The 23344-nt window shown below is 50.0% G+C and overlaps 1 long non-coding RNA gene and 3 gene segments (V, D, J or C); all 4 read left to right on the forward strand.

Annotated features, from left to right (window-relative positions):
- The first annotated feature begins 3116 nt into the window (after positions 1-3116).
- LOC118979943 (probable non-functional immunoglobulin lambda variable 11-55) lies at positions 3117-3663 on the forward strand. The segment is given in 2 exon segments: positions 3117-3223; positions 3299-3663. Coding segments are annotated over 2 exon segments (396 nt in total).
- A 5909-nt stretch (positions 3664-9572) lies between these two features.
- LOC118979945 (uncharacterized) lies at positions 9573-10071 on the forward strand. The gene is made up of 2 exons (XR_005065024.1): positions 9573-9683; positions 9784-10071. It is a non-coding gene; the product is annotated as an uncharacterized LOC118979945 (long non-coding RNA).
- A 3989-nt stretch (positions 10072-14060) lies between these two features.
- On the forward strand, positions 14061-14645 carry LOC118979944 (immunoglobulin lambda variable 1-40-like). The segment is given in 2 exon segments: positions 14061-14159; positions 14269-14645. Coding segments are annotated over 2 exon segments (420 nt in total).
- A 2357-nt stretch (positions 14646-17002) lies between these two features.
- Positions 17003-19780, forward strand: LOC118979942 (immunoglobulin lambda variable 1-40-like; the record flags this gene model as incomplete). The annotated part of the segment is given in 4 exon segments: positions 17003-17009; positions 18587-18686; positions 18798-19012; positions 19661-19780. Coding segments are annotated over 3 exon segments (393 nt in total), but the record flags the coding sequence as incomplete, so codon positions are not given.
- Between the last annotated feature and the right edge of the window lie 3564 nt (positions 19781-23344).

Below are 23344 nucleotides of genomic sequence, written 5' to 3' on the forward strand. Positions count from 1 at the left end.
GGGGGTCTCAGTCACTGCTTGGTTATTGGTCTGTGTGAGGTGCCAGCATCTTCCTCTTTCAAGATGACCCTCAGGGGACATTAGGGTGACACTGGGGCAGGACAGGAAAGGGGAAGCCGGTTTGCATGAAGCACATTCTCCTCCTAATGGGTCTGGGAGGCAAGAAAAAGCCCCAAGGACACCTCCTTCCACCTCAGAAGCCTGAGGAGGCCGTGTCCTGTGAGTCACCCACCATGGCCTGGACAGTGCTCCTGCTCCGGCTTCTCACTTACACTCCAGGTCAAAGAAAGAGACACTGTTGTGGGGGACTCTGAGCAAAAACAAGCGCCATCTAACAGTGACCCTTCTGTTCCTTAACAATAACTGTCTACCTGCTATTGGTTTTTGGTGTGTATCTCAGACTGTGGTAACCAAGGAGCTGTCACTATCTGTGTCTCCAGGAGGGATGGTCACACTCACCTGTGGCCTTAGTTCTGGGCATCTGTCTCAGTTTAACAACCCTAGATGATTCTAGTAGACCCCAGGCAAGGCTCCCCGCATGCTCATCTACAGCTCCAGAGGCCCGACCTCCAGGTTCCCTGAGCGCTTCTCTGGAACCATCTCTGAGAACAAAATCTCCCTCACCATCACGAGGGCCCCGCCTGACGGTGAGGCCGACTATCACTGTGCAGTGTATATGGATAGAAATGCTGATGATTACACAGTGATGTAAATCCATGGGGAAGTGCACCCAAAACCCCCTCATAATTTAGAAGGGCAGAACCATTAGGGGCCGAAGAAAGGAGAGAGGGTGGAAATGGTCTGCACATTGTGGGTATTGGCTCCATGGCCCTGGTTTCTATCCAGTGCCTCATCGCCATGTGCCTCCTCCCACCTCCCCGAGTGAGTCCTTCTCCCCATGTGACTCTGTTAAGACTGAGTTTTCTCTCTCCCTTCCTTTCTAGGGTGGTGCTGAAGAGGACATGAACCCCCAAATATATTAACCATCAGTGAGTCTCAGATCCCTCTACTCCCTGGAAGACTCTTCTGTTTAAAGGGCAGTAACATGTTTTCTCTTATTGATTTGGTACTCAAATCCCCACTGAAGTGGACACCTTACCTTTGGGCTGTCTGGAAATACAATTCCCAGACTAGACCCACAGAGACAGAGACTTGTGTGTGAGTAAGAATTGCCCTTCTCACAAGCCACAGACATATCACTGCATGACTTCCCTTCAGCTTCTAGCACTGGGCTGTGAGGGGGGAATCGTGTGATACCATGATTTACCTTATTTATCTCATCCCCCTAAATATGTGATTAGGAAAATCACAGGTTGAATCATTACAAAATAAATATAAGAAAGAAAAGCATTACATGCACTGTGTTAGGAATGTATAAAATATAGTTGTCTGAATGCTTGCTTTCTTTAATGTTTATTGCACAGTAGGATTCCTGGATTGGCTGTGAACACAGAGAAATGTGCAGCCTTTCTGTGCAGCGACCTCTATACAAACTACCTCTCACTGAACTGCCTCCCCTGTGTTTCTCTCATCTGAGCCAGCCATTAGGAAGGTTTCCTGGAATTCTAGTCAGACAATAGCATTGAGGCTTTCCACACCCAATCACACCAGCTTTATTCTGACTAATCAGGGAAGTGCCTTTTGGACCAAGAAAACTGCAAGGTTTTGGCACCCTATCTGCATGAGAATGGACCAATCAGGGACTGTGGATCTGAAGCTCCTGTCCAGAGAAGCCGAACTTCTTGTGGCTCAGAGAGTGGACTTGCCACTGAAGAATGAAGACCGTCTGCATGGCTGAGCTGAAACACCAAAGTGGTCTCCCCAGAGCAAAGTGAAGCTGACTAGTGAAGAATGGACTAAACCAGGGTGGCACAAAGCGGGCAACATAGAGGAACTGAGAAGAGCTAACTAGCCAGATTGGCCTGGCCCAGAGACTCCTGGTCCCAGAGCTCTTCTGCACTCCTTGTTTCCACAGCTCTGCTGCATCACAGTTGGGCAGCTCCACAGGGCTGTTTCCCTATCCATGCTCTATCGCTCTTGGTAGTGAATAAAGTTTCCCTCTTGATGACATCTGACACTGGGGGTCCTCATCAGCATTGAATTGGTCCTCAGGAACATGGGTTAACAGGATGGGAGGAAAGGAGATAAGGACTTGAAGAAAACCCATCCCTGTTCTACTAGGCCTGTGTTCTGCTGAATTTCTACCATTAACATTCTCTATGAAGGTCACCAGGGAGCGCTGTGGATTTTCTCAGAGGTGCAAGGTCTGAAACAAACTGCAGTGATTCTAATTGATGGGCCCTGACTCATGCATGCTTACTGGCAGCTAGAGGAGACAGCAGGTGCTTCCTCTCAAGGGACAGACTCAGAGCTCACAACCACCCCAGCCTCTTCCTGACAGTTGAAGCTACAAAGTGGGCAGAGGACCGAGAATTGGGGGTGTACCTCTGTAGTCACCTCCACCCTCCTCTGCAGCAGGGACCCTGGGTCTTCTCGCTGCAGTGATCTGAGCTTTGGCCTGGTCCTGTCCCATATCCACCCTGCTCTCTGTTCCTCTCCCGTGACCTCACTCCCTAGCAGTCCTCAGGCTCTCCTCAGAAGTCATGTGTGCCCAAGTTCCTGATGGAATTCCCCAGTCAAACCAGGGCTGCGCGTGCATTGTCCCCTGTAAGAATGACTCTTCTCCCCTGTACTAATGACTAATGTTTTGGAAACACAGGAGCTGAAGAGACATGTGAAGACTAGACAGTGGATCAGCTTGAAAGAAGAGCTGTTTGCTTGGAGACCAGCAGAGGGCGCCAGGAGACCATCTTCACAAAAGAAGAGCTCTGGCTAGGCAACCCCCCAGGGACAGGAGTCTTCAGGGCTGAGCCCTTTGATTCCTCTGAGGACAGGGCAGGGCCTGTCCTCTCTGGACCTGGAGTAGCTCCCTGCATGTGGCCCTCCCTGTCCTCCATGACTACTTCCTTCCCAGCCTTACCCAGGGAGAAACTAGTGTGTCAGGCTGGCCTCCCCCAGCAAGAGCTCCAGACCTTGAGGGTGAACCTGGGAAAAATGCAGGGGTTGGGGACACATTTGCATGAGCAGCCCCTCCTCCATGGAGCCAGCTGGGAGGGGATAAGAGAGGCCTGGGCAGCCCAGCCCCAGCTGTGTGGACTGAGGAGCAGCCTGCTCACCATGGCCTGGGCCCCCGTGCTCCTCGTGCTGCTCTGTCACTGCACAGGTAGGGATGGGCCCCAGAGACCCACAGCGCCTGCATCCTGACTTTCTGTTCACTCCCATGTGTCTGTGTCTGCAGGTTCCCTCTCCCAGTCTGTGCTGACTCAGCCGCCCTCTGTGTCTGCATCTCCTGGAGCAACAGCCAGACTCACCTGCACCCTTAGCAGAGACCTCAGTATTACTAGAAACATGTACTGGTACCAGCAGAAGCCAGGGAGTGCTCCCAGGTTTTTCCTGTACTACTACTCAGACTCAGACAAGCAGCTGGGACCTGGGGTCCCCAGTCGTGTCTCTGGATCCAAAGACACCTCAGCCAATGCTGCACATTTGGTCATCTCGGGGCTGCAGCCTGAAGACGAGGCCGACTATTACTGTGCTACACGGGGTAGCAGCAGTGATGCACGGTGCTCCAGAGTCACGGGGAAGTGAGACAGAAACCTCCCTGTGCTCTTTCTGCCTGTGGGTGTCACTGCTTATCTGCCTGGGATGAAGTCAAACTCAGGTGGCCTTTGTTGTCACTTTTTAGTGGGTAACTGTATTCCTAATACCCATGGCTGCACAACTATTTTCTTATTGTCCATAGTTAAACATTTTATTTTTCCATTGTTAATATCTTTTAGCCTGCTCCTGTCTACAAAGGCCTAAATTAGGTCTCAGGACTGTGTAACCCTTGCAGGTCCGATTCTGGTCAGGGCACATACTAGGTTGCAGGTTTGATCACATGAGAGATAATAAATCAATTATTTCTTCTTCACATTAGTATCTCTCTCTCTTTCTCTCCCTGTCTACCCCCCTCCCTCTGTCTCGTAAATCAATAAACACACTCGGGTGAGGATTTAAAAAGGGGTTCCTCCATCACTAAGGCACCATCGATAATCTCAACCTTTCTCTTCATCCCACTGTGAGAAGGGTCATGCCCAGATGTCTGTGAGGCTGGACACATGCAGTCTGGGGACAATCAGCTGGAGAAGATGCACCTGATAAAACATTTGAGTGAGAATCAGAGATGTGTGGGGACGTTATGTCACACAGCATTGGCTCAGGAAGCCAACTCTTCCTGTCTGGGGACAATCATGCCCTGTCCTGGAGTCTTTCTCTCTGCACAGGTGAGCAGTTGAGGGGCTCCTGGAAATCACCCCTCAGGAGGACATTACTGTTGGTCTTTCCAACCCCTAGGACAGGTTTGGCTATTTATGTGGCTTTGGATCCTACTTGTATAAAACAACTGTCTGTAGGTGGCTCAAATGTCCCTCTCAGTATGGCCTGACCTGAGCTGGCCAGGAATGCCATCTGGGCCTCCCCCCAGGGATCTCACTCTCTCGAGTCCCCAGGTGCCATGGACATAGGTTTGAGTCCCAGCCCTGAGTCTCCCTGAGCTGCTGCTGACTCCCCTCTGTCCCGTCTCCTTCCACCACCTCTCACCCACGTCATTATCACAGACACAGCCTCTTGGGGGTGGGGCATGGTGCTTCTCCAGGAGCAGGACCCCAAATCCATCCAGCTGCCCCTGGCTGTGACCACATCTGCTTCTCATGAGGCTCAGGAGACTGTGGAAGAGATGTGGATTTGCTGAGCCCACTGCTATAAATGTCCCCAATAAAGCCTGATGGGGGCCCTCACAGGATACTGGGGGGTTCGCAGGGCACCTAAACAAACCTCAGTCTTTTACACCAGTTCCCGTCTCACCAATCTGGCTTTCCTTGGAGCAGAATCCAGAAACCACTTGGTCCTTGTCAGTACTTTTTCCTAAGAGCGCACATATGACATAATTCAGGGTAAATCTGAAAGACAGGATAGTCTGATACAGTGAAAGTTAGAAAACATGGCAAGAAATTTAAACTGAAGTAAATATCTTGGTTTGTGGTTCAAAATTCTCAGTGTGCCTAAGACAACAGTTTCTCCCAAATGGAAGGAAAAACTAACTGCAAGGTCTCCCAGTACATGGACTGCAGAGGGGGCTGTGGCTGTGAGGCTAGTTCCAGGGTCCAGATCTGGGCTCAGGTTGTCGCCCCCACATCCTGGATTCCCCTTCCCCTCACTGATCACACCTGATGCAGGTGAAGCTCCCTGATGCTCACGCTCCCTCGGGCTTCCTGCCCCAGTCTGTCCCCTGAGCAGTGTGGTCCCGGCCCTGTGCACACAGGCCCCTGCATCTCTCCCTGCTCCTCCAGCCTCCTTCAGGGCCTGGGACCCAGGACAGATAGTCAAGGGCGACTGTCCTGGCAGGGGCAGCAGCAGGGATACAACTCGGTGATTCTGACACATAAAGGTCCTGAAATCTCATCAATGCTCTGAGCCCATGGAAACCACCCCGACCTCTGGGAATGTTGGTTCTCAGGGGAGTGAAGCTGGGGACAAAGGAGCAGGGGCCCCACATCTCAGTCCCTCTTTATTTATGTCTTCCAGGTTCCTGCCTGTGGGCTGTGCTGGCTCATGCAGCCACCATGTGGGGCCTGGTCTCAGGAACAAGGTCACCTATTGTTGAAGGAGCAGCACCATGACGTGGAGCCACAGTGTGGCTCGGGGACAGCAGTAGCCCTGGAGTGGGTGACCTGGGACATCTGTCTCAAAGGCTTTTGCGATGGAAACTGTGGCTTTAGGTTTTCCAAGGAATGCTTCCCACTCGTGTTTTACATCCACTCCCAGGAAGAGACTGATGTATAGGAGCCAATAGAAAATGTTCTCATCAGTGTGTTCCAGCTGTGAGGACTGAAGATGCCACTCTCCCCCTCCCTCTGTGGTCCCACCATCATTGGTCACATCCCTTCCTCTAACTTCACATCAGAAGTGACTCGGTTGTCCCGTCTATGACCACCTTCTGAAGATCTGAAGACTTTCCCAGCATCTCTGGTTTTGAGGAGAACCGAATCCTTTCTGATTTCACATTCCCACATGTTCACTCTGCCAGGCAGATACTTTATCCGGGGACACAGGTTCCTCCTGGAGAAGTAGTGGAGGAGTCAGTGGGAGGCTGATGCCAACGTCCTCAGCTCAGGAGGGAGGAACCTGCCAGAGTCTGACACAAGGGATCCAACAGTCTCATATCATCTCTGTCAGGAGCCCACAGATGTGAGGACCTTTCCCATCAGCACCAGCCCCTGTGTCTGGGCTCTGTCTGTCCTCCTGAGGCCACGAGCCGTCCCCACCCCCTGGCATCCTGGGCCTGACCCTCTGCTCTGCACACACTGCTCCCCATCAGCACCTGCCCTCAGACTCTGGGCTCCCTGTGAGGACGGGGTCCCTGCAGGCCCAGGAAGGCGGGGGTGGCTGCTGTGAGTCTCAGGGACCAGCTCAGCTGGGGGGAGGGCAGGGCCTTGGTGCCTGTGGACCTTCGTCCTCACTGCTGTGTGCGCCCTCGTCCTCCAGCTGAGCCAGGATGTCAGTGTGTGGGCTCGTCACACAGAGCAGAGGAGATCTGTGACTGTTCGTGTGGCAAATGGAGCTCATTGTCCTCACCATGTTGTCACCTGAGGCCCTTCGTGAGGCCTGTCTGCTTCTCGCATATTTCTCAAAGTGAAAGAAAAAGGCTCCACCACAGATGTTGGGAATAGAATATGAGAAGTGAGTGACTGTGAAGGTTTGTCATAAACCAAAGACACACACAAGTGGAGATTCATCGTGGGGTGAAAGGAGTATATTTGTTTCAAAGGGAACTTTTTTTGGCTGTTTATTTTAAAATTACAGCAGCCTTAAGTAGTAGAAAAACATATGTGACATTTCCCATAAACGTTTAAGTAGCTGCCACTTGCATTAACTTGCTGATTCTGTAGAAGGAGGTGCAGACGTGGGGAAATAAAGAGCACCTCCTTGTGGTACTGACGACCCTGCGCCTTCCATCCAGGGGTGTTGGTCGTGAAGCTCACAGGGCAGCTTTGTCACCCTGGAATCCAGGGCTCTCACGCTGGCTGTGGACACAGCCACTGTGACATATGTGACCGTGTATGTGTCAAATCTGTAACAGAAGCAAGGAAAAGAAAAATATTTGGAGGAAAGGAGTCAATTTACGTTTAAAGTGATGGAAACTACCATCTGTAAATAGGAGTCTAGAGACTGAATTGATAGTTTATTTGGCAATAATTTAACCATTTTCAGTCTACAATCAATAAGAATAGTGTATAATTTAAAAAGTAATTCATAATATACGTTATTCTGGTCCCAATATTTAAAAAAAATGTTGACAATGTCCGTAGAAATATAAATACATTATTCAACAATCACTGAAAAAGAAAAATTGAATGTGCTGTGAAATACCTTCTTACACACAAACACAGTGAACTGTCAGCACTGAGCAGGAAGGTTGTACGAGCACTTTTCCTTTTCATGTTATTACTGATTTAAACTCTTCCCCGTGAGAGGGCCCTCGGGTGGTGTCAGCAGTGGGGACAGTACAAGTTCCTTGCTGTTATGGCATTGGTGTGTCGCACACTCCAGTGACTGACAGCAGGCAGGGTCACTGTGCCTTCTCAGGCCTGGGCTCCTCCTCAGATGTGCCAGGTGATCCCTTCCAGGGCCCTGTGGGTGGTCTGCACTGCCCCAGTTGACTGCCCCCCACCCAGCCCCATGGTTGAAATTTCAGCTCTGTGTGCCCTGGAAGGAGCCCCAGAGTCGAGTTACCCTGGGTCCAGGCCCCAATGGCTCCCGTGCAGGAGTCCCAAAGAGTCACATTGGTGTCCTGAACCCTCAAGATTCCTAACTGTTCCCTTGTCTTCAGACTTGGTCGCTCATTCTCATGACACGTCTGGGCTCCTGTAGGGGGACGGAACAGGAAGGAACAAGGGTGACAATGGCTTTGAGATTTGCAGGGATTCCACGCTAAGCCAAGGCACCAGCCCAAGAGGAGAATGAGCTGCAAGTCTTCCATTGGAACCCCAGCCAGGTCCATAGACCCACCTCACCCTGTGTCTGACACTAGACCCGGGAGCCTTCCCTACAGTCACTTATCCGTCAGGACCCAAAGTTCAGAGGCCCTTCCATGATCCGTGGACTTCGGTCCAGTCCCATCTTCACACTGGAATGTTCTGATGACACCCCAGCCTAGTCACAGCCCTACAGGCGAGGCTCAGGTGGAAAGTGCTGGTGAGCATCAGGAGGCTGCACACGTGGCCGTCAAGTGCACTTCCGCCCACGGGGGTTTGGCAGGGACTGCTTGGGTCTGGGACGAGGACCTAAGTCACACTGCCCCATCCCCATCACAGAGGCGGTCAAGTCTTTGTCACAGAACAAATAAGACCATGATGGTGCTTTTCCTCCTTCAGGACCCATCAGAGAAGGTGAGAGAAGCAGAAAGGCCTGGACTGGGCTGTGGTTTGTGACGAGATGCTGTTGTTATTAACCAAATACAGCGGTGATTCTGAAACCCAGACTTGCCCATTCATGCCTTGTGAGCACGCTCCTGGTGGTGATGGGGGTTTCTGAACTACTGACTGTCGTTCCCATGTAGTGCGATGCAGTTAATGTGCAAGGTGCATGTAAAGTTGGTAAATATTACAAGCCAGAAAACAAAGTCATGCAGTGCCAACTTTTGACTGTGAACTTGAGGACAGACTCCCAGGAGGGATCACTGCTCACAGTGTGTGGGAAATGAGGGTCTTCTGAAGGTGGAATAATGACAGACAAAGATTCACACAGCCCCACACACTAGGAGTGAGCAGGGGGGGATTTCCCGCACAACTCTCCCCCCTTCCCTAGAGAGAAGGGGCCCTTCCTCATCAGTTCTTCTAGGGGCCCACAGAGAAGGAGACCTCTATCACCCAGGGAAGAAGCAACCCATGTCCTTCACAGAAGGGGACATGCCTGCCTGGGGCTGGTCAGTGCTCTGGACTTGATACTGGTCTAAGAGTTTGCTTGAGAGACACCACCACAGTCCTGAACACTGAATGGTCACAAGGGAGCTGAAGACAGATGTAACCAGAGAACGCTGAGTAGAGCACAACATTCCCTGAGGTGATGGGCCGCAACTAGAGGGGACGTCTGGCCTGGACCTAATGCAGGGTTCAGTGGACAGAGCGCCCTGGGATGCAGAGGTTGTCTCTGATGGGTTTTGGGCAGCATGTCACACAATGCTGTTCCTGATCCTGAACACTAGAGGGCGCTTGGGTGTTGTTTTGAGGGACCAGGGGTGTTTTGAGCTGTTAGCAACCACCTGGCTCTGCCTAGTGCCCTCTGTCCTGGGCTACCAGCTGTGACTTCCCCCTCCCACGGGCCTCATACAACCGCACCCAGCAAACAATGGCCTCCTCAGGGAGGGGCACCTAGTCTGGGCCCAGGGAGGAATAATATAGCTGTGGTGGGGGGTGTCTCATTTGCATGAGTGGGCCCTCCCTCTCTCAGAGTTTGAAGAGGGGAAGGGAGAGGTTTGGGGGAAGCTCTGCTTCAGCTGTGGGGCCACAGAAGGCAGGGCTCTGGGATGGTCTCCAGGATGGCCTGGTCCCCTCTCCTACTCACCCTCCTGGCTCACTGCACAGGTGACTGGATAAGGGGACTGGAAAAGTGTGCTCTGAAGATGGGTTTCTACTCCTGTCTCTGGAGTCCTGATCACCATCTCTGTGTGTCTCCCTCTTCTAGGATCCTGGGCCCAGTCTGTGCTGACTTGGCCGGCCTCCATGTCTGGGAACCCAGGACAGAGGGTCACCATCTCCTGCACTGGAAGCAGCTCCAACATCGGGGATAATTATGTGCAGTGGTACCAACAGCTTCCAGGAAAGTCCCCACACCCCTCATCTATTATGATAGCAATCGATACTGAAGGGTCCCTGACCGATTCTCTGGCTCCAAGTCTGGCAGCTCAGCCACGCTGACCATCACTGGGCTGCAGGCTGAGGACGAGGCCGATTATTACTGCCAGTCCTATGATGACAATCTCGATGCTCACACAGTGCTGCTGGCCTGAGGCGAAGTAAGACAAGAACCCCTGTGTCCTCTGTGAGCTGGGGGAACACTGCAGCTGCTGCTGCTCAGGCTCAGCCTGTGCCCTGTGACTTCTGCTCCTTCTCTCCTGTTGTCTTGGACCCAGGTTCCCCCAGGGACACTGTCTGGCATTGAAGGACGCTTCTTTCCTTTTTGTCCTCAAAGTCACACCAGCACTTTACCAAATTACGGGTTCTTCAACAAGTGGCCTGTTTTTGAAAAGGGATTTTAATTCCCAGTGTGACTCAAATTTTTCACGTTTTGGAAGATGCAGAACTGTAGAGTGAGGAGGGTCATCTCTTGTAAGCTGGGTGTTAGAAGAAGAAGAACTGACTATGTAAACATGAATTATTTCTTTGCAAGCAATTGAATTATTCTACAGGATAGTAGAATAATGTACTTTCCATTCTCCTGGCATCTATTTTTCTTTCACAGAGCTGCAGGGCCATGGGGAAGTGAGATAAGAACCTACTGTCCCTCTTAAAATGGGGCCTCCCTGCGCTGACCCTGCTCCTCTGATGGGCCAGCTGCTTCCTGTGTTCATTTGGCTGTTAACTGGGGCCCCAGACCCACCTCTGTGAACTTGTCTAGAAGACCTGTCTTCATCCTTTAAATTCTGCCCCCACACCTGTCCTCATGTGTCCTCTTCCATTGCATCCTCCCCCCGCCCAATTTCTTCCTCTGGCTCTTAAGATCTTAACTCTGTCTCACCTTGGGTTTCCCACAAAAAGGAACAGTTTCTTGTGTACTTTCCATTCTCCTGGCAACTATTTCTATGGAGGAAACTTAACGAAAATGAGACCGATATAACATTTTTTAAACATTATTCCCATTTATAACTTAAACTTCTTTTTCACTCCCTACTGCACTCAATATCTTTACTATGACAACACAATTATTGTTTATACCAAAAAATGAAGTTTTCCCCCAAAGTTTGAGTATTTGCAGAAATAAGCTCTGCATGCATTTATCATTCCTCCATCAGACAGGCTGAGGCTCTGCACAAGGTGAGTCTCACATCATTAACAAAGTGGGGATTGAATATCCCATTTCAGTACATGCCACCTTTCACTTCCTTCCAAGAACACTGGTTTCCTCAGACCACCGGGGCTAACCCACCACACACACATCTGTCTCAGGTTGCTGGAGTGCCACGTGTTAGCCCTTTGCCAAGATAAAAATCAATTACCTCTTGTTAGCCATTCCAGGGAAGCAGCAGGGAGCCACATGCCACTGTGGGCCTGGCTGTGACATCAGGGCAGAGGGAAGGGGCTGTGTGCTCACCCCTGTCCTGGGCTCCCTGGGACTTGAAGACCCCACAGCCAGGGTGTGCCCCTGCAGAAAGAACACTGTCAGATTTCACTCACCACATAAGACGTGGACTTGTGATTAAACACAGTTGTTATCGGAGCTAATCTGGACCAATTCCTCCTTCTCGCCTTCATTTTACCAAGGAGAATGGTCTTCCTCAGTTCCAGGCTCCAGGAACTGGGAGGTCTCAGAGAATGGCCCAAGGAATGGCTTCCTCTGTTAACCAACCTCAGGGGACAGAAAAAAAATGACAGGATGTCATACTTGTCTTCATTCTTAATCTCTGAGGAAACGGCTCCCTGCGGGCACATTGGACATACAGCTCTCTGTCTCCTGTCACTCTGGGACATGATTCTACACTGTTTGCATGAAGATAGTGTCTGATCCACAGGTCAGTGCCCATCACACACACGAACACACTCTCACACACACACATTCAGCTCTCCCCTCTCCCTGTGTGTACATTATCCCGGACTCTGCTGGTCTCAGGTTCTCTGTCCCTCCAGATGTCAGGGCTCAGCTGTGCAGACTTGGGATCCTCAGGGTCAGAATCCTCAGGAGGCAGAATCTCCCTCAGCAGGAATCACCAGAGAGAGGGGTGTCACTGGGTCCTGTTACCAGGTCATCCAGGAAATGCCCAGGACCCCTGCTCTCCTGGGATGAGTCTGATGCTCAGCATCCTGGGGGGTCCCTGACCTGGTCAGCAGCTCAGCCCTCCCCACTGTCTCTGGGCTGCAGGCAGCACACCAGGCTGATGGTTGCATTTACTGTGGGACAGAAGCCTCAGAACTGTTCACAGGGTGCTCACAGTGTGTGGGGACGTGAGATACAACCTCTCGGTGCTCTCAGGGCTGCGCTGTCCCTCACTCAGTCACCACCTGGGACAGCTCTAGCCAGGCTCAACACCTTCTTTCTCAACCCTTCTTTCTCAAAAGGGCCTGTGACTTAAGGGATAGTCTTCCTTATGTCCTTGTATATTTTCATTACTCAGACAAGGGATCATTGTCAGACACTTGTGGGACCATTTGGCTTTCGGTGGTTGTCATTAGGATGCTCAGTAAACAATTTCCTTTTAAGATTTTTTAAAATTTATTTCTAGAGAGAGGAGAAGGAAAGGAAAGAAGTATCGGTGCATGATTTCCTCTCAAGTGCCTCCGACCGGGTACTGGCCCGCAACCTAGGCATGTGCCCTGACTGGGAATCTAACCAGGGATCCTTTAGTTCTCAGTCTCATGCTCACTCCACTGAGCAATGACAGCCGGGACAGTTGGTTTATTGTGAAATTTCTGTACACAAGTGGCAGGGACTGAAGCTGTGCCCACTCCAGAGACAAGCCTGAAACCAGCACCGCTCTGTCCTGGAGGCGCTGTCTGTGTGGCTTTGTCTGTTACGGGGAAGGGTCTGAAATTCACAGAGAGAAAGGAAGCCCTTCAAGGGGATTTTCTGGGCACCAGCTCGAGCTTTTTAATCTGCAGGTCCAACAACAATACACAGCTCATAGCCATAAAGTGAAAGCGTTGTAGAAACACGTTGTAACACCGTTTCAGCCAAGAACAGAAGGCAGTGCATTCCCCACGCTTCTCCATCATGTGTCACCACTATAGCTGGAAATATTTATGATGATTGTATTTTAACTCAATCTTATTGAGGCAACACTTATGTATTATTACATACATGCATTTTAATGTGGATGAGTGGTGATGAATTATGAACTGTTTTAATAAAATCCTATCATAGCAATTAAAAGTTTTTCCTCAAACTTTCTGCATGTTTGCCCTTTTTACTCATAGAGACATGACACAAACAAAGCCATAGGGCAAAGTCCTGCCCAAGTTTTGACTGTGAGATTGAGAACTGACTCCTAGGAGGGGTTGCTGTTCAGAGTGTGTGGGGACTGAGGGTCTCCTGCAGGTGGAATAATGACAAAGATTCACACAGCATGGCACACTAGGGGTAAGCAGGAGGATTTTCTCCCCATACCCACCCCATCCCTAGAAAGAAGGGCCCCTTTCTCCTCAGTTCTGCTGGGGACCCACAGGGAAGGAGACCTTCAACAACCAGGGAGAAAGGAACCCGTGTTCTGCACAGAAAGAGACATTCTTGCCTTGGCCTGGTCACTTCTCTGGAGTTGAACTGCTCTAAGGGTTTATGTTAGAGATACCACATCTCTCCTAATCACAGACAGCCTAGGGAGGTGAGGAAAGGCTCACCCTGAGGTCTCTGAGGACATCACTGATGTGCCCTGGAATGATGGGGAGGCCACAGAGTGAACAGTTAGCCTGCCCTAAGGCAGTTTTCAGTGGACAGAAACAGGAAGTCTGAGGCTGTGACTGAGAGGTTCTGGTCATCACACACAACGGCGAATCTGGGCCTGGGCACTAGAGGGCGCTCAGGTGTTGTTTCTGAAGGAACTGGGGTGATAGGAGCTGGGACTAGCTAGTTGAGAGATGTGACTGCCCTGAAGCACAGGTCTCAGAAAATCCCACCCCTGCAGTCCTCAGGCAAAAGCAGGTGTTTGGGCTCAGGGAGGAATCAAATAGCTGAGGAGGAGGGGCGGGGGAACATTTGCATAAATGGGTCTGCCTCTCTCTGAGTATGAAGAAAAGGGAGAGATGTGGGGGAAGCTCTGCTTCAGCTGTGGGGCCACAGAAGGCAGGACTCAGAGATGGTCTCCACCATGGCCTGGTTCCCTCTCCTGCTCACACTCCTGTCTCACTGCACAGGTGACTGCATTTGGGGATAGGGGATGGGCCCTGGGGAAACTCATGCTGCACTTTCTTTTTTGTGTCTAGACCTGTAATTCCCATCTGTGTGTGTGTCTTTGTGTTGCAGGATCCTGGGCCCAGTCTGTGGTCACTCAGCCGCTCTCAGTGTCTGAGAACCCAGGACAGAGGGTCACCATCTCCTGCACTGGAAGCAGCTCCAACATTGGGGGTAACCGTGTGCAATGGTACCAACAGCTCCCAGGAAAGGCCCCCACACTCCTCATCTATGGTAATAGCAATCGATACTCAGGGGTCCCTGATCGATTCTCTGGCTCCAAGTCTGGCAGCTCAGCCACCCTGACCATCACTGGGCTCCAGACTGAGGACAAGGCTGATTATTACTGTGAAGCATGGGATGATAGTCTCAGTGGTCACACAGTGCTGCCAGCCTGTGGGGAAGTGAAACAAGAACCCCTGTGTCCTCTGTGAGCTGGGTGAACACTGCAGCTGCTGCTGCTCAGGCTCTGTCTGTGCCCTGTGACCTCTGCTCATTCTCTGGTTGCTGTCCCAGGCCCAGGTTCCCCCAGGGACTCTTGCTGGGATTGAAGGGTGCTCTGTCCTTTCTGTCCTTTCTGTCCTCAGAATCACTCACAACAGCCCTTTCCCAGACTAAGCATACTAAATGAAACTGGAAGTCTATTTTCCCACAATGTGAAGAGAGTTTACTTCCAGACTGGTTTGTATTCAGTTTTTATTGTGATGTTCAAGTAAATAAAACATTGTGTTGGGCCCCAGAACCTACCATGGGGCCTGAGAACTGTGTGTGCTGTGTGTGAAGGATGAGTCAGCCTGTTCGCATCTCATATATAATGTCCTTCATTATACATGAAGATGTTGTGTGGAGAGGTAGCAGATGAAGGGGGTGGCCCTTGTGTTCAAAGGGAGTGAAACCATTGTAAAATGAATGGTTCTGGTGACGTCATGGACAGCACAGGAGGAGGGCAGAGATGCTGTGAACGTGCCTGTGTGAACGCAGCTGAATGTGCAGACTCCAAACATTTGCAACACAAGAAATAATAACATTTGTATCCATGTATAGTGACAGATATCAACTAGGCTCACTGTTGTGGGATTTTCTGCAATATATATTCATATAGAATAGTAATGTTGTACCCTTAAAACTACTGTAATATTGTATGTCAATTATATCTCAATAACAATATAAAATAAATGATAAAAATAAATTCAAATATTCTTTCCACAGAAAAACATGTATGTGAATGTTCACAGCTGCTTTGTTAACAGTCTCCCCAACCTGACAGCAACCAACAGGCCATGTGTGGGTGTGTGTTACAGCTGTGTGTCGACTCACCCACGCTGGGAGTAGCAGTGACATTCTCCAACAAGTGGCCTCTTTTTAAAAGGCAATGTGATTCAGATTATGATTCTAATGATGCCACATTTTGGAAGAGGCAAAACTCTAGAGAGAGTGTGAACATCTGTTGTAAATTTGAGTAGGTGAAAACAAAGGGAGAGCAATTGAATTATTCTATATGACAATCTAATGGCACCTAAATGGCACTGTGACCCTGTCAAATGCATTATAAACTGACAAGCACAATGAGAGACCTTAACATATGCACATGACATGCAGTTTAGGAGGTTGAGGATCATGTGGTGGAAGGTGACAGGAGCCCATCAGTTGGCACTGTGAAGGCAGGAGCCACTGCCCTGGGATGGGGAGGAAAGTTACTGACTAAAGTACCTGTGACAGTGAGGGTGCCTGTCACACCACCAGCAAAGAAACCTGCACATGAAACTGTTCTCCAGGTGACAAAGTGGATTCCCAGGGGGTACAGGTCACAGTGCAGGTGTGTCTGTGTGTGCACTGTCCTTACATAATCACATGAGTGGGTGGCACAGGTGGGAGCCAGACTGTTGATTCAGAAACGGAAATCAATATTTCTCACCAGGGGAAGGAGGCGTGATGCCCGTAGCATTGACGAGTCAGAGTTGCAGATACAAGGAACATGAATTCAAGTTTGGCTCATGGGCATGTCCCATTGCATATGGAAATATTTACAAATGTGACTGTTCTGTACTAGTTTACTCTAAATATTTTATTATCTTGTCCATTGACTTGAATTGCATATGATGGTGCCCAGTGATGAGCCCGCCTTTTCCCAGATATTGGCTTCTAGAACATTTTAAAAAAATAATTATGATTTCTTTGTAGAAATGACTTTGGGCAGTGGGAGGTGGGACTCGAACAGCAGTGTCAGCAACACACACCAACAACATGATGTCATCGAATAAGTGTAAATCCCATAGACATTCTGTCATTGAGAACCAGCAGCAGAACCAGTGAAGATTTTGAGACTCAAACTTGCATTAAGAAGTTCTTATGTGTGAAGTGGCATCGCACAAGCAGAAGAAGCAGGAGGACATGTCAAGGAAACCTGAAATATCTGACAACATAAACACGGCGAATGCATCCTGCATGTAGCCGCCTGGAAGTCATTAGTTACCTAGAGATAATGATGTCTTAGTTCCAAACCCCATGGAGGAACCCACTCATCCTCCTGTTCTGGGTAGTGACACCCCTAAGGTCCCAGTGCCAAATCAGGTTGCCCTGCAGGAGTATGGAGTGTGGTCCAGGGGCTGGTGGGCCCTAGATCAGAGACCAGCAGGTGGCGCTGTGGGGCTGGTACTGCCAGGACCAGGTTAGGAGAAGGCCAACAAGGGAAATAAGATCAAAGTGAGCCTGACTGAAATAATTGACATTCAGCTCTAATTCAAATATACATTGGACCAGAGTTAATTACTTATTCAATTTATAACCTAATGAAGATACCAGGTTTTTGGAAAGTGCCCTGCCTGTTTTCACAAGATGTAATCCCTCGTGACTGAGGCTGAGTAAAGGACCTTGGGACCATAAGCTTATGTTCCATAACCTTTCGTCATGTTGGGACCATAAAGAAGACAAAGCACTTTCTCCCTGGCAGGAGCATCGCCTCTGCCCCCTTTCACTTCACCCTCCTTGGCCCTGGGGGATGACTGGTTAGCCAATGACGGGTGAGATTCCTCAAAAGAGGGAAGACCTAAGACAGGCATGGTCAGAGAGGGGCCCTCGGGGAAGGGCTTGGGAGGCTATAGAAGAAGTAGGAGGATGGATCCTGTCCCCTTGGCTGTGACATAGCCTGAGTCCTCTTCTGTCTGCAAGAAGTCTCCTAGTCTCTTGTCTGCCTTACTTCTCCTGCCCAATTGAGACTGAAACTATGCTGGAGGTGAATGCTGGAAAGGGCTGGTTCTCAGGGGTGATCAGGCCTAAGAAAAACTGCATAAAGTCCTATGAAACCTACTTTACTAATACCCTCAATTTAAATGATAAGGGTCCAATGAGTTTCCCCAAAGTATTATGGCCCTTTAGCTCTCTGACCCTCACACAAAATAAGCCCTCATATTTCTTTGAATGTTATCTATTGTTTGATCATTACTGCCTGACAATGATTGGTGAGCTTTACGTAGATGCAATGTATTTCTGTGCAAATAAACCCAATAAAAGCACATTGAGGAACAGGCTCCAGGTCCTTCTCCTTTGAGAGATGGGTCACCTTTCCTCCCCAATCAGATGATATCTTGGAAGACTTATTCTCACCCAGAGCAGATGGGAGGGCTCCTCAGGCAAAGCCCCCCACACCAGATAATAAGAAAAGCTTGATCAAAATTATAGGCATAAGAATATACTTATTGCCTGGTAATAAAAAGGAAGTACACTAAAAGAATGTATATTTGGGGGGCCTGGAATTAATATGGATTAATTACTAGCAGGGGAGTAATCACAGTAAAAAATAAAACTGCCTTGAAATAGGGCTCATGCTCCTGTGGGACAGTCACTGCTCTAGGTCTGATCCCCTCCAGGGGAGATGACAGGAGGGAAAGCAGTGCAGTGTTGACCATGGACCAGCCGAGGGACATGGGGACCAACTCTTCCTAGGAATTTGAGCAGGACACGAAAGTGTCCTGGAGTGATAGGGACCCCCCATAAGGGGGCACAGGGACTACCCCTAAGGGAGCAGGTCAGGGAATAGGGCTGTGGGGAGGCAGGGTCTGTCTGTGATGGGCCTCAGCCCGCAAATCACACAATGGTGTGTCTATGTCTGGGCACCAGGTGGCGCTTGGGGACTGTTTCTGAAGGTCTGGGGTAATAAGAGCTGGGACCTCTGACTTGGAACTCCTTGGTGCCCTCTGTTCAGGGCACATAGCTGTGACCTTGCCACACCCTAGGCCACAACCAGGCTCACCCCTACCCTCCCTGAAATCCCCAGGCACAGGTACCTGCTAGAGGGCCCAGTGACAGATCAGAAATTGGGAGGATCTTATTTGCATGAGTGGGCCCTCCCTTTTCCAGAGTATGAAGAGGGGAAGGGTGAGGCTTGGGGGAGGCTCTGCTTCAGCTGTGGGGTCATAGAAGGCAGGACTCAGGGATGGACTTCACCATGGTCTGGTCCCCTCTCCTGCTCACCCTCCTGGCTCTCTGCACAGGTGACCAGATAAGGGAACGGGGAAGAGACCTCGGGAGGATACTTGGGGGTCTTCTTCCTGTTTCTGTCTCTGGACCCAGAATCACCATCTCTGTGTGTCTCTCTCCTCCAGGGTCCTGGGCCCAGGCTGTGCTGACTCAGCCACCCTCAGTGTCTGGGAACCCAGGACAGACTGTCACCATCTCCTGCACTGGAACCAGTTCCAACATTGGGGCTGGTAGGTATGTGTACTGGTACCAACAGATTCCAGGAAAACCCCCTAAAACCATCATCTATGATACTAGCAGCAGACCCTCGGGGGTCCCCAACCGGTTCTCTGGATCCAGGTCTGGCAGCGTCGGCTCCCTGACCATCACTGGTCTCCAGGCTGAGGACGAGGCTGACTATTACTGCCAGTCTTATGAAAATAGCCTCAGTGCTCCCACAGTGCTGCAGGGCCATGGGGAAGTGAGACAAAAACCTGCTGTCCCCTGCAGTGTGCTTCACTGGTGGAGTCCCCACTGTTCTGAGAAGATAGCTGCTTTCTCAGTTTATTTGGCCTGAACTCAGGTCCGAGACCCACCACAGGGGACTGTGGTGGGAACATTTGCCCATTCTTTGAACGCTGCTTCTGAGGCCTGTCAGTGTCAGGACCACAGTGTGGAGTTTTTTCAAATGAGGGAAAGCTCCTGTGTGTCAGGGGGAGGCTGTACAGGGAGCAGAGTCTGTGATGGGTCAGGGAGAACCAGGGACACGGAACCAAGCTGTGTCTGCATCAGTGCACCTCAGGAAGGCCCAGTGTGTGTGCTGTCAGCAACATGTCCTCACTCAGCCTCTGCTGTCTCCATCACTTTGATGGCATCCACCCTGTGTGGCCCATGATCCATCCCCAGGATCAGCTCTGGCAGCTCAGGCGCCTGGACCCTCACTGGGTTGAGAGCTGAGGACAAGGCTGCCTCTCACAGCCACCCTGTGCCAGCAGTCTCTGTGCTCACNTCTGGCAGCATCGGCTCCCTGACCATCACTGGGCTCCAGGCTGAGGACGAGGCTGACTATTACTGCCAGTCTTATGACAATAGCCTCAGTGCTCCCACAGTGCTGCAGGGCCATGGGGAAGTGAGACAAAAACCTGCTGTCCCCTGCAGTGTGCTTCACTGGTGGAGTCCCCACTGTTCTGAGAAGATAGCTGCTTTCTCAGTTTATTTGGCCTGAACTCAGGTCCGAGACCCACCACAGGGGACTCTGGTGGGAACATTTGCCCATTCTTTGAACGCTGCTTCTGAGGCCTGTCAGTGTCAGGACCACAGTGTGGAGTTTTTTCAAATGAGGGAAAGCTCCTGTGTGTCAGGGGGAGGCTGTACAGGGAGCAGAGTCTGTGATGGGTCAGGGAGAACCAGGGACACGGAACCAAGCTGTGTCTGCATCAGTGCACCTCAGGAAGGCCCAGTGTGTGTGCTGTCAGCAACATGTCCTCACTCAGCCTCTGCTGTCTCCATCACTTTGATGGCATCCACCCTGTGTGGCCCATGATCCATCCCCAGGATCAGCTCTGGCAGCTCAGGCTCCTGGACCCTCACTGGGTTGAGAGCTGAGGACAAGGCTGCCTCTCACAGCCACCCTGTGCCAGCAGTCTCTGTGCTCACACAGAGCTGCAGCCTGTGGGGCCTGAGACCAGGGGAAGCTTGTTCTCATCTGCTGGAAGGGGACTTCCAAGCATCTGCCACTCAGGACACCTGTGGCTTCTGCTTCTGGTGCTGCCACCCTGGGCCAGGTTTCTTCAGGGCAGCCCCTGGGGAGTGGATGTGCCTCCTCCCCCTACTGTGCTCACAGCACCTCACTGCAGCCCCTTCCTAGACAGCAGATCTCCAACAGAACCAGAAGTCAGCTCCCCATCAGCTGGAGATACACAGTGGCTGTGCACTGAAGCCCAGGGGCTGAAATGCAGTACAATCTGTGTCCATTTCAGACCCAAACTCTGGGAGGGCATCAAAAGCCTCTGTCACTGACCTGTTTCCTGGGTGTTCCAGAGCTGCGGCCCTCTCCTTGGCCCTCACTGTGATTCCCTGTCCCTGTAGCTCCCAGGGAGAGGCCTCTGCCCCAGCTGTACTGGCCCCTCAGCTCCTCAGACTGTGACCTACCTTTGGGGCTGGGAATGACCCCATGCATGTTCCCATCAGTGCTCCAATGCAACCATGGATTCCTTCTTGTTTAGTTACGTTGTTAATACTTGCCTTGTGGTGCTGAATGACAATGCAGTTGAGGTCACATTGGCCAGTTCCCGATCTGTGTGGGACTGTCCCCTCCTGCCTCAGTAGCTGAGAGCTGAGTGTGGGCTCAGTCGTGTGTGTGAGGAGGGAGTGTGAGTGCCCGCACTGCAAATGTGCCTGCTGTTTACACTGTGTTTTCATGAGAAATTTATTTATACTTTGTTCGATATCTTCTTGTGAATCTATTGAGGCGTTCTGACTTTACTCTATGGTCTAATAATATGATGTGCTCTCTGAAAGGGTCGATCAACTGAAACTTAACTTGGACACTAGAGTCAATCAAATGTGATAATGGTGTGTCCACTTGCTGGCCTGATGTTGGATCTGCATTAATATTTATTTTAGAATATTTGGGTCAATACGTCATGTTATTGTCTGTAATTTACTGTTTTCTGCATTTTTTCTGTCTGGTGCAAGTATCACCGTTACACCTGCTTTCTCAGAGTCAGGAAAGCTTCCACTTTTTCCAGGTTTGGAAAAATTTGTATGTAACAAATACTTTTGAAAGATCCAGTTCTAAGGTTTTTCATGTTGGTTGAAAAAGTGGAAGCTTTTAACTATATCTTATAATTTTTTCTGCAAAACACTTCCATTATAATACATTCTGTATTTTCTAAGGAAAGCATACTTTTCACTCAGTTGTTGAAACCTATTTATATCATCATAGGAAAATATATATTGTATCTTTTAAAATATATTTTTCATTTTCATGTTATTCTCATTCAATTTAAATGTTCTACATTATCAATTTCTACTAAAAAGTTAGCAGCTGTTCTAATCTGCCATTTGAACGTGAGTTCCATGTGCCGCTTAGGGCTACTGCTGGTGATGTCTCTTTCATCTACCCTTGAGATTATCATGATGGGGAGATGTTGTTTCTTATGTGTCTTTTTCATTCTCTTTGTACATGGGAAAATTCTCAATTTCTCACTCTTGATTCATGTTCTTTTGAACATATGGTAAATAGTCTGCCAATATTTTAACAAATAAGTATGAAAAATTTAAAAAATCCACAATCTAATGGAATCTCACTGTAGCCCAAATCTGAGAGCTTTTTCTTCACTCACTCTCATGTCAACCTGAAGGTCAATGACACTCAGATGACCCCCTATAGTGAAGTCTAATGGCTCATGTACTTTACTGGGGCCCCAAGGAGGACCCCTGTCCCCTCCAGGGCCACAGTAGAGACAGCATCAGGGCCAGCCTGGGCAACACCACTCTGGGACATGAAATATAACACTGACAGTGACCCTCAGAGATGGAAACTGAGAGGGAAAATATGAAGAAACCATCTCTGTGTGGACAGAAACGTAAAGACCTTGTCATCCATCAGTCCCCAGAGCCCCATAAGCGGCAAAGACCACAGTGGGTACCATGAGGTTCATCCTCTATTTGGTGCTCCCTCGCACAGAGGGGCTGACAGAATTCGAGGATGAGTGGGTCTTTGGGAGACGGAATTTGATGTCCTGGACCCTCTCAGAGTGATCTTGTTGCCACCACCTCCCCTGGCCCTGCTTGTTCTTTTCCTGTGTCTGCGATGCAGCTTGCAGCAGGGCCCTGTCTGCTAAATGCAGAATCTTCTACTCTGAAGGCTCTGCCCTAGCAATGGGTGGTTCCTTCCTCCTGAGCTAGTCTTCATCAATGAGAAAGGCCCATCTTGACAACTGCCTGGGGCCTGTGTGTTATCTACTCAGTGTTCACTGTACTGCAGCCCTGCATCACTGAAGTAGCAGAACTACCTCCTGTGGGGTCAATCCCCTTCATAAACCCCGCACATGGTACCAGTCCAGGATAAAGGGCCTCTGAGACCGCAGGCTCTGTCTCCTTGGGAACCTCCAACACAGGATTGTCCTCACTCAAGTGACCAAACTGCTTTGGATTCTCCTTGGAGGAGACAGTGTTTTGTTCAAACAGCAGTGAGAGGATTCATGATCTTTGTAAGCAGAGAGCACCTGCCTGAGATAAATGGGAAAGATCCCTCTGGGTGTCTGGAGGAGGGAGGGCTTCAGGGAACTGGGTTTCCTGATCGTAAGTAACCTTTACTGAAAGGCCCCTGGGTGCAGAAGTGTGGGGCCCGTGGCCCTGTTAGCACAGTGAAGCAGAGCTGCAAACAGGGCCCAGAAGGAAGGGGGACTCTCTGCACTGCACTGCACAGACACGCAGCACATCTGCAAACTCAGTGCAATCTCGTACTTATCTGGTTACTAAACTGACACAGGGAGTAAGAAAGTACAGAAAATTTTTGTTTGAAATATAGCAACTTTTAGGATGCCTTAGACAAAATTTTGACAAGAAGTATGTGACACAGGTAAAGAGAACACTGCAAACCTAAGAATATGAAGTCAATTTTGAAAACAAAGAGTCATTTTACATTCTTCACTGGTGAAGTCCGGAAAAGCGATTACTTTTTACT

The sequence above is a fragment of the Sturnira hondurensis genome, unplaced genomic scaffold (assembly GCF_014824575.4).
Source record: "Sturnira hondurensis isolate 20B ecotype Veracruz unplaced genomic scaffold, ASM1482457v3 Scaffold0022677, whole genome shotgun sequence".
NCBI classification, from domain to species: Eukaryota; Metazoa; Chordata; class Mammalia; order Chiroptera; family Phyllostomidae; genus Sturnira; species Sturnira hondurensis.